The sequence below is a fragment of the Anarhichas minor genome, unplaced genomic scaffold, assembly GCF_050575085.1.
Source record: "Anarhichas minor isolate MPS153535 unplaced genomic scaffold, ASM5057508v1 ptg000010l, whole genome shotgun sequence".
In the NCBI taxonomy this organism is placed as follows: Eukaryota; Metazoa; Chordata; class Actinopteri; order Perciformes; family Anarhichadidae; genus Anarhichas; species Anarhichas minor.
Genome location: NW_027466456.1, coordinates 10,686,848 through 10,703,605, shown reverse-complemented (window position 1 = coordinate 10,703,605; position 16,758 = coordinate 10,686,848). Strand labels below are relative to the sequence as shown.

General features: G+C 39.4%; 1 protein-coding gene and 1 long non-coding RNA gene across 2 annotated transcripts; one reads left to right on the top strand and one right to left on the bottom strand.

Moving 5' to 3' along the window:
• The first annotated feature begins 114 nt into the window (after positions 1-114).
• mfsd8l1 (major facilitator superfamily domain containing 8-like 1) lies at positions 115-13,304 on the top strand. Its single transcript, XM_076088134.1, has 11 exons — positions 115-2,538; positions 7,222-7,407; positions 7,551-7,613; positions 9,096-9,215; positions 9,507-9,586; positions 9,674-10,067; positions 10,182-10,255; positions 10,532-10,745; positions 11,061-11,183; positions 11,297-11,427; positions 12,547-13,304. The coding sequence occupies exons 1-11, from the start codon at positions 2,463-2,465 to the stop codon at positions 12,625-12,627; spliced, it is 1,542 nt and encodes a 513-aa protein (XP_075944249.1). The 5' UTR covers positions 115-2,462; the 3' UTR covers positions 12,628-13,304.
• On the bottom strand, positions 3,413-9,138 carry LOC142946676 (uncharacterized). Its single transcript, XR_012953108.1, has 2 exons — positions 8,697-9,138; positions 3,413-4,637 (listed from the first exon to the last, which is right to left on the bottom strand). It is a non-coding gene; the product is annotated as an uncharacterized LOC142946676 (long non-coding RNA).
• Positions 13,305-16,758: the final 3,454 nt, after the last annotated feature.

The following is a 16,758-nucleotide window of genomic DNA, read 5'->3' as shown; positions in this document are numbered from 1 at the left end:
TGGTCAGTCACCTTTTTAACAATGTTTTTTTCTTATCTTGACAATTTATTCTTTGTTTTATTAACCAACCATAAACCTCTGCAACTTCTTAGGGGCTCTTGCAAACGTGTTGAATTTGGTTATGTTTTGTAACAGTGTTCTGCAATATTTTTACTGCAGGCACGCTGTGTGCTGTAGTGGAGAGGGCGGGAAAAGGTTTTCATAAAGAAGCTGATGCTAACTGGCCCAAGCACTGTACCTCACAGGGCAATGGTCTTAAACACCGCTTTGTTTTGGAAAAATATATAATTAATAGACATTACATCACATTAAGTCATATTTATTTTGAGCATACATTTAGGCATTCCTTCTTACAGCCAGTAAATGGAGCACTGACATGTCTGGTAGATATGTAATCCAGACACACGGCTTTAAAAAGTTACATTTAAAACAGCGGAACAGTCGTCACCATCTCTTTCCAGAAACGGGGTTCAGAGTAACGAATCCGCTCACATCAAAAAGGCTTGCAATTAATATCTGCTTTGGAATCTGTCCACATACGAATATTGTTGTGTGTGTATCCTGCTGTAGTTGTCAGAATGAGCAGCTGCAACTTTATTTGGCCTTCAGTGCTACTATGTTCTCCTGCTTTGCATATGTACTGGACATCTCCAGACTCCATGTATTCTACCATACCGCAGGCCCACACTGACCCTGTATACTTTTCTTAACCCCCATATCCTTCACAGTGACCAAGCCGAAAAACGTGAAGAGGCCATGCGTTATTACTTCTTATTAATCTATCTCTGCAAATAGCAAACTGTTGGTGCCTTTTCACAATGTTCAAGAACAGGACAAGACGGGAGAAGATCAGATGGCCTAGATTGCGATGACATCTTTTTAAGATGCTGCCAGTTTAAGTTAATAAGTCACCCGTCCCTCTCTGATCTCATTGTCAGTTTGTATAAAAGCTAATTTGCTCATGCACTCAGCTCACTCATTTGACTGTGTTGTGAGTCAATCTGCAGATTGTAAAGAAAGATTTGACTTGATGTGCTTTGATTAACATCAATCACCACCAGATTAACCATTAAGTGAATCATTTAAAGTTGAGATGTTGACTGGACCCTGTGGCAAAGAATTTAGGAAGTTAAAATATTTAACTCACATATGGTACTTTATTACCCAGCATGCCATAGGCAATGGTCCTATATTTGCTTGGACGGCAGCAATCTAAAATGTGGATACTCGTGAGACAGAAGATTGAATTAAGGGTGAAGAGGCAGCTGTTTGTGTGTAACAGAGGCTTCTCAATGTCAGCGTTAATGGGTGTCACAGGATGTGGAGTAACACTGCCAATGACTAACAAACTCCTGATATGTGCACGGAAAGCCTTCAAACATTGGAGTGTAGTGAAGCTGGAGAATAAGCTTGCTGCCTTAACAAAAAACAACAGCAAAACGGCAAAATGATATCACTACACCAACCAAGTTATTAGAAGAATGTAGATGTTGGGCTTCCAACTGGAAATACTGGATTTTAATGGTTTAATCTATGTTCTTCTGTTGCAGATTTTGCGCTGATGATTAGTAATTTAAATAAATGATGTAACACATTTTCTGCTCAAACACTTATTCACATATTCAGTGCTTTTCACTAGAATACTATTTTCAGTATGGACATGAAACGGAATTTTCTTTTATCACTTTTCAACTGGTGTCCACTGGTCTAATAACACCCTGAATGCAAATCAAATTCAGATTGTCACAATGTTGGTTTGGCATATTACAGAAGTGAAAAACTGCAAATGTAACCTGCATTTTTTGTGTAACATCATAAGGGCATAAATTAATTGGCTTTTCTTGTCTTTTTATGTCTATTTTCTACAACTAGGGTTTACTTTAAATAAAACACTTCTGAGCATTTCCAAAGCTTTATTGAGCTTTCCCTTCTAGTCATTTATTGATTTCTAATCATTTCACTGTGAAAATTAAATTAAACTCGCAAAAGGATTCGTCATTGGGTCCTTTTTTTTAGTTATCAATTTGTATTTCATTAAATGGCCAGGCATCTAAAAGCACAAATGTATCTCACGCCTGTGCAGACGGTTCGGGTCGGTCCTGTGCTCGGTTCCAGTACCCCGGAAGTGATGTGGGTTGGAATACACTGCGCAGGAGCGTTCCGGGGCGGCTTGTTTGCTCGCCGGGGTTGGCGCTTCCAGCTTTACGGGTCCAGGGAGTTTACTGCACTTCACGGATCAACTAGTGCCGTGCAGTATCACAGCCTGTAGAGATATGAAGCACAATACGCACTTATTTTTTCCACAAGAAAATACCGTTTTAAAGCTGACTCTAGACGGGCTTGGTGATGTCACTGCATTCAGATCTGACTAGAAGCACTGCATTCGGGATTATGTCAACAGTGGTGTTTCGTGGAGAGATGAACATGTATCTTCAAGTACACTATTAAAGCAGCCAAACACGATGGATAATCGACGGAAAAGGAAGCTGACGTTCTTTACCATTGGGCTTATATTTCTTCTAAGCGGTGTGGAATATGGTAAAATCTCTTTTTAATTCAATCACGTTCCCTTTAAAATCTAATTGTTGCATAAACATTGACATATTTCATTACGTGCATGTAAAGCTATTGCAGATAAAGTTATCACTCATCATAATTGAACATTGGTTAGTAATATAGAGTGGTGGTTAAAGCCATGTAGAGGGAATTTTACTATTCATACCTTTGTTTTTGTGTGTGGCACATACTGTGATTGAACTTGTGGTTTGACAAGTTGATGAGTGTTTCAATTCATCTGAGATGTTTCACACATCCATTATATGAACCTATCGGATAAAGAATACTTTGGCCAGGACTGTAGGCAGGATTATAGTTCTACAAAGGACAGGAGTGGATCAGTAACTTAATTTAACTGTTCCATTGTGTTAACTCAAAGCCGTCTCCACACTGGCCATGTTATTTAATAATTTACTGTTTTAAAAAGTTTCACAAAAAACTGATTTGGCCTGTGGAAAATCTTTCCTAGGTTGTTAATCTAAATGCCCCAAACAATACCCGAGAACATGACTCAATGTTTTCACCTGAATCAAGCTGCAGACCAATCCATATCTAAGTGAAATCTGGGTGGGGTTACACATTGTTTAGCCCTTATGTCACCTTACGCTCACAATACCTAATACCTGACGGTCCCCAAGGACATGCTTGCGTCATGTCCTTGGGGACCGTTTTGATTAACATGATTCTAATGTTATCCCATAGAACAACACCTTTAAACACACTCCTTTAACACCTCTCTCAGTAAGATTCAGAAAGAAAATATTTATTACAAGACTCTTGTGTCAGATTGCATTTCACTGTACATGTGTTTTTCATTGCCACTGTTGTGGCAAAATGACGAGAAGAGACGGCGAACTGATGTTGCAACCAGCGGGGGAGTCTTTTAATACACACTTGCCAACATATTACAAGTTCAGCATATCGAAACAATCCCCATGTATTACTTTTCACAGATCACTTTTATAGTCAAGATTCACCCCCCTTAAGTTACTTTCCACCAATCAAACCAGTTTTCATTATGTCATGTTCTCATGACTTTGTTTGGGTCAAGGTAACCTTTTGGCAGAACACACGACTCTTTTACGGGAAATGTTTTGGTAAGATTGGAGAGATTTATTACAATTTGTCTGGCGCTTCCTAATCACTTCCTAAGAATGTTTCTATTAGCCAGAATGTGTTATATAAGCTGTTTACTTGTGAAGCCAAAATGTATTCAGTTCAATCCTAAGTTATATGATGATTTTCTTCAACACATCCCCCCTTTGGGGGTCACTTGACCCCCAACCTAACTTCATATAACTTTTGTCAATTAGGTGGAACTGTAACCTAAAGTTTTGATCCCTCACAGCATTGCAACAACACAAGTGATTTATGTAAATTATATGTGCTTGATTATATACCAATACAGAACATTTGAGTTAGTAAGATAATTCAAATAACGTCACTCAATACTAAGGTTCACTTTCATATAAGGGCGAAAAAACCCGCAGGTTGCATTACAGGAAAAACTCCCTTATGGTCCTTCCCCGCCGAGCGACCACCTTCTTGGTATGAAGTGAATCTGTTCTTGCTTACAAACATGTATTAACTGATACATCACACAGTTTAGTTTCTGCAAAATATTTGAACAATATATCGGTATTCATTAGATGCAACGTCTATGATAAAACTATACGCTATAATACTTGTACACAGACTATATGAATCATGGCTATGAATCGTGATTCTAATCAGAAATAAATCAGAAATATCTGATTATAATACATTCAATTTATAGTGAAACAGTTTGGACAGATAAAAACATGTGACGTGGTGTTTATTGGACGTGTATGTACTTTCAACAAAGTTCAGGCTCTCGTCTTTATGCTGAGATGCCTCCTAGTCCTGTTTCCTCCATGTCATCTGAGTCCTCCAGATAGTCCGGAATGGGAAACAGGTCCGGAAACAGGTCCGGTCGTCCAACCACCATTTGAGTGAACTGGGCCTTTGTCCCTCGCTCAATCGTCATCATGTTCATCATCTGAGCCAGTTGGAGATTTATCACGACACCCATCTGTTTGTCCATGCTCCTCTGGCACTGTCTCCTCAGGATGGGTACGATGCAACATGCCAATAGAAAAGCTACAATTAAAACTATTAATGCGCTGATGCCTGCTTTTACCAATGCAGACCCCCATTTTGCCAGAATTTGGTCTACCCAATCCCATGACCACCCCCCCTTACCAGCATTCTCCTTAAGCTCTTGCCTCAAACCCCGAATGTTTCTCCATTTCAACAGTATATTCAGTAAAACATTTCACAACACATTCAATACATGTCGGCTGTGTCTGATGTTTGTTTACTTAACAAATGAAGAGTGGGAATGGTCATAGTTATGTTTTCACAACTTTGGTCTCGTGGTATTGGGTTTTCATACCATACCGGTCTCCTAATGAACGAAGGAGTGATGTTCGCCTGTGGGAACCAGGACACCACCCAAGTTACTTTACAGTAACTGGTAGTATTGCCTACACCAACCCTTTTACTTGGTGCATTGCTCAACTAAGTTGAGTTTACGCACACACACACATCTGGGCGTCCGGCCACCACCAAATACACGGAGCATGAACTTTTTATTTCTTCTCCTAAACTGCACCCGAACAGGATCTGGACACAATATAGCTTGGGATATATGCAGATGGATTGAAACAAACTATATATAAATTTATTTTTTTAATTTCACTTTGAACACATTAAACAAGCCACCCAAAATACATTTACTACATTTTGGCTCCCTGTGATACATAAGAAAAGTTAATGAACAAAAACGGCAGTTCACCTCTACCATCAATTACTATTTTTTAACAAAGAGGGAAAACTAAAATAAAAATACTTTAAGTTTTACAATTATACAACCACTGCGACACTAGTGTTACTAACTTTATACACTCTAATTGACAAGTTGAACTATAAGGTTTGGAAACTTTGAGCTTGTGTACTGCTGTAGAGTCTCTTTGTAACCAGAGCAACTCGATAAAATCACGATGAAACTTTTAACTTCACAACTTATTAGCGGCTTGGTTAAACTGTTGCGAAAGCGTTATCACTGGGTAAACAACCAAAAACATGCCAATAGCTCATACACATGCAAAGCCACCCGGGTGTATGGGTCATCAATAGTCAGCGGCCTCAGTCTGTCAGTCAGTTTTTGTTCAGGTCTTTGTTTTTTATCTTCTTTTTCTAATGTCAGACTTTGACTATGTGTAAGCTTTATTGTTAATTGCTTGTACTCTTTTGTTAAAGAGAGATTCTTGCTTTTGGGCTGCTTGTCACAGTTACAAATGTCCTCTTTATTTCACACGACCACTTTTCCACCAGAGGCTCATAAATTTTTACTCAGGGTTTTGCATAGGGAGTTATGTCTCTTCCCTTTATTCGTCTATGGATCTCTCCTTTATAGTATTACTTTATCAGTAACACCTTTTCAAACTGTACTACTCATTTTATTGTCTAGTTAGATATTACTTTTCCTGCTCATTAGATTTCTGCACAAAATTTCTGAGTCTCTTGTCAGCGTAGTGTCCTGCCTTAAACAGAAACCACTCTTAACAGATTCCCTATATTATAGTTATACTATGTAAATCTAAGCCAGTCCTTTTGTACTTCTCTCGAGCTCAGAGAAGGCCTCCGTAGAGGGTTTTTTTCAGGACCTACGTATCCAACTCACAATGGAGTTCCTTACATTTATTTGCAGAAATTGCTTTATCATAAGCACACAAGTCGCTTCGTGTTCAGTTCAATCCTAAGTTATATGATGATTTTCTTCAACACCACCACCTGTAGGTATAATGTCGTAAAACACTAACAAAGAAGCGAGATTCAATTGTATAACATGGTTTTATCACTCGCTCGCATACAGATGCCTCTGTCAGCGTTTAGTTTAGTTTAGTTTATTAGGATCTCCATTAGCTACAGCATTGCAGCAGCTGTTCTTCCTGGGGTCCACACAACAGACTTGCATAGTGGCAATGCAAGAATGAACGGCACAAGCCTTAAACACAGACAGAATAACATGACATACTAATATCAAATAAACAGGACAAGACTAAAACAGACAAGACAAGCTCCTGACAATTGTGTCATCATCTGGGGGGGAGGATGAACATTCTTGCAAATGACAAGAACATTTCATTTCCCTCGCAGGCTTTATCGGGTGTCTTCTGACCCAATAATTGAGTCCGCACCATGGAGGCATTAAAATGGAGAAGGAGCTACCACTCTCTTAGCATTACTAGCACTGACATGGAACATATTTAAAGTTGCACCTAGAACTAAAACATACAGACATCATCTAATATCTTGTTTCACCCACTGATGAATGTCACTATAGGGCTCAGCAGAGTCACAAGGTTGCAATAAACACTGATGAGATGCCACAAGGATGCAGCCCAACAGAGCCACAGTGTGGTCGATTGACTCCACATTCGAAACTATGACACAGATGACTCGGCATAGTTAAGTTAGCCAGTGTCGGCTCAGCAGATTTTGGAATACAATGTTCACTTCATATGTTGTGTGTTGTCCGAACGGTTTTCAAGTCGGACACTGAAGTGTAACATTACTTCAGATGAAAGTGTACTTCAGAAGGCAGATAAAAACGGATTCTGCTTCCTTTTGTGTCCCCAGCGGTAATATTGCCCACAATATGGAGGTATTTGCAGACATTGGATGCAGCACCCTACTTTCTGGGTTTGGCCCTGTCGGCATTCAGCTTCAGCGGGCTCCTGATGGGACCGCTGTTTGGCCACTTGTCCGACCGAACGCAGGCCACCAAGAAGATCATCTTATTTGCCAACTGTTTTGAGATGATTGGTGAGTCCGCTCATATTTGTATTTACGCCACTACTGCCTTGAAACCGTATTCTCATTTCAAAAACACAACTTCCTTTGTTATTCTAATTGTGTTAATATTCTACGTGGCTAACTTTATTTTTCTACAACTTTTTGCTCTCCAGGTAATTTCATGTACTTTACGGGCTACTCCAAGTGGCTGTTACTGTCAAGCAGACTGGTGGCAGGTGGGTCTGCACCAAATGACACCTCTCATACCAGTAAAACCTGGCAGTATCATTATGTAAAGATTTCAATTTTAGCTTGTAAATAAAATGTTGCACCGTCGTTTGAGCCTTCTAACAGCTGCTGTTCAGTATATTTTAAATGTGGCGCATATTTAACCCCAAAATGATAAATGGTGACTATTTGGTTGACCAGCTAAGTATATCCAGAATGCTTGAAAAACACTGGCATACGTTTTTCTCTTTGTAAGAAGGCTCAAGTAGCCACAAATCCCCTAATTTCAGCACATTGATCATGCTTTGAAACTTGAACCTGCGGTGACACAGTATACCACTTTAACTCTGATGTGTATTTTAGGTATATAATAACACATTATGTGACATAATACCACAAGAATGTACATTGTCAAGTTCCCCGTTTTTTACTGTTAAGTTAAGTTCTTAACGTCTGCATTTTCCCCACTTGAAAAGGATCGAGTCCACCTGAAGGGTCCCAACTGGATTCCACTCAGAAACCAAACAACTTTTTCTTTTTCCTCCCTTTATTTTTGGTAGGTTCAGTTCAGTTCAGTTCAGCACGCCACTCAGTTCAGTTAGCCACTTAGTTCAGTTAGCTTAGCACCTCTAGCCTTTTGGCTTTAGCACTTTTAGCACTGCTCAGTTCATTCAGTCAATCAGGTAAAAAAACCTTTAAATAGAAAAGAAACAGAACCCATATTAAATACACAAATTAATTTACACAGGCAAAGCTTTCATGATAGCTTGATTAAATAAAGCACCAGTGTCAAATCCTATAATCTAAAAATGCCTTGATATTAATAACTACAGTTAATGTTATATCATGTATATTTACAATCCCATCAGTGAATAATTTAACCTCTTATTACAAGTTACCGCAACCAGATAAAACACATTTGTGGGCAGTCAATCATTAAACAACAGCATTCCAAACAAAGGGTTATCTGTGTATGCAGCTGTGAAGATCGCTGTGGCGTGATGCTAATGCTAATGCTAAAAAACTGGTCGGCAGTTCTCTTCACATCAGCTTCAAAGTCTCAGTTATTTGTGCAGTGTCAGCTCCCTTACCGGCTGCCTCTCCAGACCTTTCCGACTCGTCAGTCATGCAGTGACGGCCGCAGATCTCCACACGATACGATCTCGACGGTACTTCCTTGTCCAATTTTCGGACCGTATTTTCTGCGAACCTGTGTGTTACTGCGTCTCTGGTTATATACCTCCAGGCAGATTGGTTCCGCCCTGCTTTCCCTCCGAACACTCACACAGTCAGTATCAATCCCTTTACTAACGGCTTCATTTATTATTTTATTTACCATTAGTTTAAATTCCTTTCCGTTATCTATATTGTTTCTCTCTACATAAAAGAAAACCCCTGTTTGACTTGACATACATCCTCTCCAGAGCTCCAGGTTTTAACCTCAATGTTTCAGCAATGTAATTCACTCATGAAATATGCATTTTCCCCAGGCATCGGCACAGGTGCTGGCTCATCCATCTTTGGCTTCCTGACCCGAAGCACCTCCCCCGACGACCGCGCCACTGTATTTGCTGCTGTCATGGCATGTCGACAAGCTGGCCTTCTGATTGGTCAGTGTTTTGTCTGCTTTCTTATGACAAATTCCAAAGGCTGCCAGCTGGTCATTTGAGTTTAATTGGCATGAACTGGAATGGTTTTCTGATCTTTACACGGAAAATAAGATTGAGATTTGAGTGGAATTACTTGCCATCTAGCCTCCCATTTAACACAGTGAATGCTTAGAGCTCAAGTAGCCTGTATGATTGTAGTTGCTTTTAGATTAGTTTGCTACTTACCAAGATTGTGCTAAATGATTTGCGAAGATTTTGGGGTAACATGTTTTAACTTTGGGTTTGACACAGGTCCAGCATTTAACATCTTCCTGAGGCTGTGTGATTTCCACCTGGGTCCTTTTGTGGTCAATAAATATACTGCGCCAGGGGTAAGGGTCCGCACTACGTTTTTTCCTTTTTGCAGCGTTCTTTGCCCCCTAAAAGAAAAGTTGTAACTCTTTATCCATCACCTGCAGTTGTTCATGTGCCTGCTGTGGACTCTCCTTCAAGTGGCGGTGATCTTAATGTACTGGGACCTACCGCCTCTAGAGAAGGGGAAGGCCAAGAAGAGTCTGACAAGCCAGAGCAGGGAGGAGGTGGAGGAGGATCGAGGGCTTGTGGAGGAGGATCGAGGGCTTGTGGAAGAGGACAATGACGAGGAAAAGCCGCTAATGGGGTCGCAGGAGCTGGGGGGGTCCTACGGCACAGTTGTGACAGCCAACGACTCAGTTGTGACATCCAACCCAACCGGATACGACGCCTCTGCTGCCTCAAAGGACACGTTGAATCATATCTCTCCACCTCCCTCTCCTGTGCCACCGGAGTCCAATCCGTCTTCCAGCCCCCTTAAGAATTTCAGCATATCCCGAGGTGGGTGGTTTACAGTGCGTGTGTCAATATCATTCTAGGTCCTTAAAAAAGTCAGGGAAAAGTTGTAAAACACATTTAACTTCTTAAAAATAATGTCTCTGACCCTCTTTGTAGAGTTCCTGAGAGAAGAAGTAGTCGTGCTGCTGGCTGCTCAGTTCATCACCCTCTTCAATCAGACAGCGCTGGAGGTGCAGACAGAAACACACACACATACGCAAAGAAAGTCTCTTTATATTTCTTTAGTTAAGGATCACTTTCCTAAAACAAGTAGAGTAACAGTTCTGCTTTCAATGACTTGATTTTTGTTTCTAAATAATTTAGAAACAAATGAAACCATGCTGGGATAGGAATTATTATGGGATACTTCTGGCAGACATTTTTACTCTGGAAGTTTATGTTTTCAGGACTTTGTGACAATGTGCTTTCATGCACTGTACCAACATCTCCCCACATTCCCTCCTCAGACCATGGTGACTCCGATGACCCAGAAGTACTTCAGCTACGGGGAGCTGGAGAACAGCGTGATGTACTGTCTGTGCGGTGTGGAGGTGATCGCCGGCTTCCTGTTTGTGCGCTGGCTGAGCCAGCGTGTTGCTGATCGAGTGGTCCTGGCCGTCGGTCTGATCATTTGCAACATCTCCGGTGTCTGGTGCATCATCTTTTTGGCTAACCCACTAGGTCAGACTGCACTGAAGAAACTGTTGTTATTGTACACATAGACCTTCATCAACTGTAACTGATGCTGCTACAAAACCTGATCTCCCACGAAGAGTCAGTTTAATGGTGCATTATTTACTGATGAGGCCTGTTTGACAAAGCAGGTTTACATGTTTATATGGATAACTGCTGAATATAGAACATCCTTAAATCTGGTAAACACTCTCTAGTATACAAATTCTATGACAACCATCCTCTCGATCAAACGTTTGAAATACCCCGTTAGAACCTGGCTGTATCATGAGTGTATCAATGCTTTGGTGTTTTCTTTTGCAGGTGGTTTCTCCTGGCAGCTAACTGAGTTCATCATTGGGGTGTTTCTGCAGGTTTTGGGTTTGCCATTTGTAGCTGTGGCTCAGGTTTCCCTCTTCTCCAAAATTACATCTGAGAAAACACAAGGTGAGAAACTGCACCATCCGTTGGAAAATAGAAAGCATTGCATGTTGGAAAGTGCGTCCTTTTACCTCGCGTTGTTTGGTGTGCTGAGTCTTTGTGCCTTGCTTGTATTGCAGGTTTCAGTCAGGGAGTGCGGCGCTCAGTGGGAGGTCTAGCTACCATCCTGGGCCCTCTGTGGGCTGGTGGCCTCACCGAGAACATGTATATCATGATGGGGGTGATGATGGGACTGCTGGCACTGCTAACGGTATGCAAAAGGGAACTAAAAGACAGAGAATGTGTCTATTTACAAGTCATCCAGTCTGGGTGAAGGTGGTTATGGCTGTGTTTTGGGGAATTGTCACTAAATGCACCATGTGAGAGCTAAAACCGACAATTTCGCCACCAGTTTTGTTAGTTGTGGCATTATTATTGTGCACAAATTTTACCAAATCTACTTCAGTGGAACTTTATTAACCACTAGCGCTGTGTACTGAATCTCAATACGATTGTAGTGCCATGCAGCTATATGTCTGAATACCAAATTATTTGATTTACCCTCATTCAACATGTGCACAAGACACAGATCTTATTTCTGTTTCAAGCAAAAATTGCAATAACAGTTTTTCTTTTTTTTTGCAGCAAGAATCTAATTAGAATAAATAAGGAACAAACAAAGCTCAGAAAAGGGTTTCCAGTTAGGAATAGGAGATGCGAGTTGACATCTTATAGCCAGCAGCTTCTCTTTTGCGCTCGGGAACAAACGAGCATAACGAAATGCTTGTAATGAAGAGTGGGCAAACCATAGCTCAGCAACCAAATGTTTCCACTATCACTGAGAAAGAAGAAAACGCAACCGGAGTGTGTGCCTGCGTTAGAAGGACTCAGTGTGTACACTTTGGAAAAGGTGAAAGGGAGTCCACCTTTCTTTTAAATTAGGCCCACCGGGAAGCTGCCTGCACAGCCCTGTCTTTTCTTTCATTGGTGATGACATGTTGTTACATCACTGACAGCTCTGAAGCAGGGTTTCAAGATCCAGGGTTTGCACCAAATCAGTCAGTTTTCAGGATTAATTTTGCAGCCGAGTGAAGAAAAGTGCTTAGAGTGAAAATCAATTATTTGCTCAGGCATCAGACCTTTTGGTATTTATTCTAATGAATAATTTTCAGATTCATGAGAAATCCTTTTCTAGACAACTTATTTTTAGGAGATTTCTAAATTGAGTTCATTACTGAGAGAGTTCTGAGAAAATGAAATAAATATAAGAAATGTACAAGAGACTCCAACACTTGTTTTTTCTCTTAGAGCGTCATTGCCAAACAGTTTTTTTTCTTTTCTTCTTTTTCTCTTTCATGTATTAAAACTAGTCTAATATTGTTTTATACAGGTGATGATGGCTTTCTCATACAAGCGGCTAGTTGCACCTGCTACAGAGGAGCAAGTGGACGACTCGGACAACTGTGGCTGATGTGATGCAATACAATTTGGATATGGAAGGTAGCCTTTTACAAACATAATATATTTAATAAAGGAAGACATTTACGTATCCAAAGACTTACAAAAAGACCTGTATTTTATTAATGCAAGACAATTTTTGTTCTTGCATGCATTCGTATTATGAGCCAGTAACAATCAAAATGGTCACTGGGATTTGGGACCCCTTTGTTCGTAATAATAAGATGCTATATTCCATGTTTTTGGTTTGACTGGCAAACAATATCTTTCGTCAGATAACGTCCGGGCTCTAAATAGCAGCGTTGTCTACCACCATACTGCCTCTTATGCTGTAAGAATTCCCTGTCCTGTACCTTACACACCCTCCACAGTTTCACTTTCTGCATTGGGACCAGCATGCAGAGTGATAACACCCATACGCACCAACAGCACACACCTCACTTCCTCCCGAGGGCTTACTTAAAACTTGGACTGGTCTAATTTGTCTACAGAGGTTAATCAAAACACTCGTATGGTGTATACGTACGTTTCCCATGGAAATATGGAATCCTGCTGCGTGTGCAAGCTCTGGATGAAAAACATTTCCATCCGTTTGTGTTCTGTACCGGTACTACACTGGGTTCATCACACTCTGACATTAATGAACATGCCAAATGTTTGTGGATTTAGGTGACCCATGTCCTTGAGCTGTATGAGAATAAATTAGCTTTGATACTTGATTTTTTTTCTGCGGGGGGGGGGGCCTCAAATATATTTATCAAGCTTACAGAAAATAATCGGGTAAATGAAATTACCAAAAGTTTTTCATGTGTAAGGAGTTTTTTGAAAAAAACAGGCTTTATTGTCCTCCAGGTTAAAATACATATATTTTGGACCAAGATTTTATTCGCTGATACATCAGAAGGAGTTTAGCCTTTACTCGTTTTATTCCATCTACGTCTGATATAATGAAGGACACAGAGAAATATTTGGAAAACCGTATGTTATTCATTAACTGTTAAATTATGTGCGTTGTTAATTAATACTTTCAGAGGGGCCCCTACCATTGAAGCAGTGTGATGAGTCACCGTCTACAAGATCCACTAACATAAAATAACTGAATTAATGTGCGTTTTAACTATTTGTCATCCGGAGTCTTTATCATCCCCTGGTGATGAAACTTCACAGTAATACAATTCTCAGGGAAACACCTAAATACAACTGTAACTATAATTTCTAATCTTCCTGTTTTAAAGGCTGACTAAGTTTCCTGCTTAAAGCAAATCTATTTGTGTGATGCTGATGTAGTACATAGTTTCAACACTAGTGGGCACTCTTAGTCTTTCTACCAAAGTACATCCCCGTCTGTCCTGCTGAGCCGAATGCTTCCAGTGTGATCTCAGTCGGTCTGATAACTCCATAAGGTCAGGTGCACGATCATACACATTTAGGGAAAAACTGCTTTCATTGGGAACTTTGTTGTACAAAAATAGTATAGTTGTTTTTTAGGTTGCAATAGAAAAAATGAATACCAATCAGGCAAATCACTTTTTGTGTTGTCCCTCTCTGTAAGTTGTTCAGGTTTTATCATCACAAACAAAAATATGTTATAAACTTTGAGACTATTTGTTTCAAATGTATTCTGTATTTATTTATTAAATCTTTTTTTGGCCCCTAACATGTACAGTACACCCAACTTATTTTTTAATTCCTTGTTTCTATACAGAAAAGAGGAACTTCTATTGCATTACATTGACTTGTGTTTCGTTATTCTCTCAAGAAACAGTGAGTGTGTGTGGCGTGCACAGTAAAACATTAACATGTAAAAACAAAAATAATAATGGTGTTAATTATAATATAATTCACAAGAAACATATGTAGGCATATAATATATTAATATATTTAATGTCCAGTTTATTTAAGATCATGCCTTTTTTTAGTAGGTAACATGCTATCAACTCAAAGGCCTACTAATTGAATCATAGAGTACAGTATATACAGAAATATTTATAGCAAATTATCACATTTCATTAGTGATAATGTTGCCAATGGTAACTTTTTCCCCCCTTTCCATAACAGCATTAAAGAGTGCTATGTGTGAAATATTAATATGCTGTCTCGGGACATGAATTAATCATTTTCTTTACTTTTTTCTTTCTTTTTTTTCTATTGATCAAATACATAACATCTTTTCTTTCCAAATTATTGTTTCATTAATATTTAAATTATTGTATTTATTTATTTTCTTTTTCTTCTCAAGATTTCTTTTTTTTATTTTGGTTGTAAAATTCATAATATCTGTTTATAGTCATTCTAATATATTTTATACTTTCATTTTCAGTTTATTAGTTCTTAGCTTTAGTATTTTTTTCATTTGTAAGGGACCATGAACAAAATATTGATTGACAATGTTAGTTATTTTTATGTTAAACATAAATTGTAACAGACTTAGTTCAGAGCTTATAATGCTAGTTGTCTATAATGTGGATAATATTAGTGGCAATGGGTATTATTAATATATATCAATAAAGAAATATTCTATTATAATCTAATAAATCTTTTTTCTGAATCTTTTTTCCTGTACATGATGTATGCACCACAATATTTCATTTACAATCCAGTAGAATCATTTTAAGAGTGACAATATTTTCTTGTAAATAAATATGGATATTTCTTAAATAACAATTCATAAATGTACAATATGAAATGTAAATATAATCTGAATTTACTTATGTATATATTTTGATTTTATTTACAGTACATATTTATATATCATTTTTATTTTCTTTATTATGATTCTATAATACAAATTGAATTACATTTGTAACATACAGGATTATTTTGAAACTGTCTCTGCAATGCTATTTCAAAATGGCATCCATTATCTATGAAACAATTATATAAATTGTATTCAACATTTGGTTAATGACACATTAACATAATATATGAAATATGTATATATATATATATATATATATATAGTTACTCACAAGGAATTGTATTTAATAAATAGACCACAGACCTTCTTAGTTTGCAGATGATTTTAGACCACAGCATGTTTTTACAAAAGTGACATGATGACCAGCACATTTCTAAACCTGGTGTATTTATCATTGGTCTTAATGGGTCGGTGGACTGGGCCCGCTGGGGGTCGCTGTGACCCTAGCCAACAGAACCAGAAAGTAGGGCATAGTTGTGGTCTGTCTTACGCGTGACGACACGCCGTCTGCCTGCTGACGTGGTGGCGAGGGGGTGTGGCCTCAGACCTGAACTCTCGTTGAACCCGTTTTCGTGTTGGGCGGGGCAGGCTCAGAAATGTTACGACACAGGGCAAGTAAAAGAGATATTTGATTATTTTTTTCTTAACTGGACCCCTCCACCACCCATCACACACACACACACAGCCTACAGCGGCAGTCTGACCGAACAGTGACCCTGCGTATCAGGGTCACTGTTCGGTGTCATATCAGCAGCGGTTGTTGGGTTGAGTTTGGTAAGCTCACTCCTCCTCCTCCTCCTCCTCCTCCCCTACCAATCACAGGGATATGGTACGAGGCATATACAGCCTAATTCAACGATGATAATGGACGTGAACTTTTGATGAACTGTTTTTTTTTTCGACTAGAGGGCAGCGAGGTCAACTGGAGTTCAGTGGGACTTAAACGCTCATCGTTTTCAATCTCATTCCCCAAACTTGGTTTGGTTAGTGCAGGGATGACTTTGGATGATGCACTGCGACACTGGGGCTTGTGGGACATCGCAGCTCAGTCGAACATACATATTTTACCCATGGGAGTGTGGACAAAGCCACACTGCAGCATCAGCCACCACTTTTCCCACATATCTCCTTTTTCTTGCTCTTGCACTTTACAAGACCCTCTCTCCGTTCAATGGACAGCTTAGCAGTTCATGAATAACACCTTCAATTTGGTCATTATTAGACTTTCATGACGGTGGTTGAGATGGGTAATAAATGGATAGAAGGGCTCTTAAACCTGGACTTCAAAGCTTTTGAGCTGCCAAGCGTATGAAATATTTAGCTTGTGCTCTAGTGTCACGGATTCTTAATGTTTTTGCAAAAACTGCTCGAGCCTCTGTCAAATCAAAATGGTGGCACCGACAGAAACCTGTGAAAGTCTGTGAGTGTCCCTGCATGAGTAGCACT

Bases quoted from the DNA above. Each gene is read 5' to 3' on its own strand.
- mfsd8l1 (XM_076088134.1), top strand. From the start codon at position 2,463: ATGGATAATCGACGGAAAAGGAAGCTGACGTTCTTTACCATTGGGCTT. The intron at 9,587-9,673 runs GTAAGGGTCCGC...CATCACCTGCAG, and splicing joins ATAAATATACTGCGCCAGGG to TTGTTCATGTGCCTGCTGTG. The intron at 10,256-10,531 runs GTGCAGACAGAA...TTCCCTCCTCAG, and splicing joins TCAATCAGACAGCGCTGGAG to ACCATGGTGACTCCGATGAC.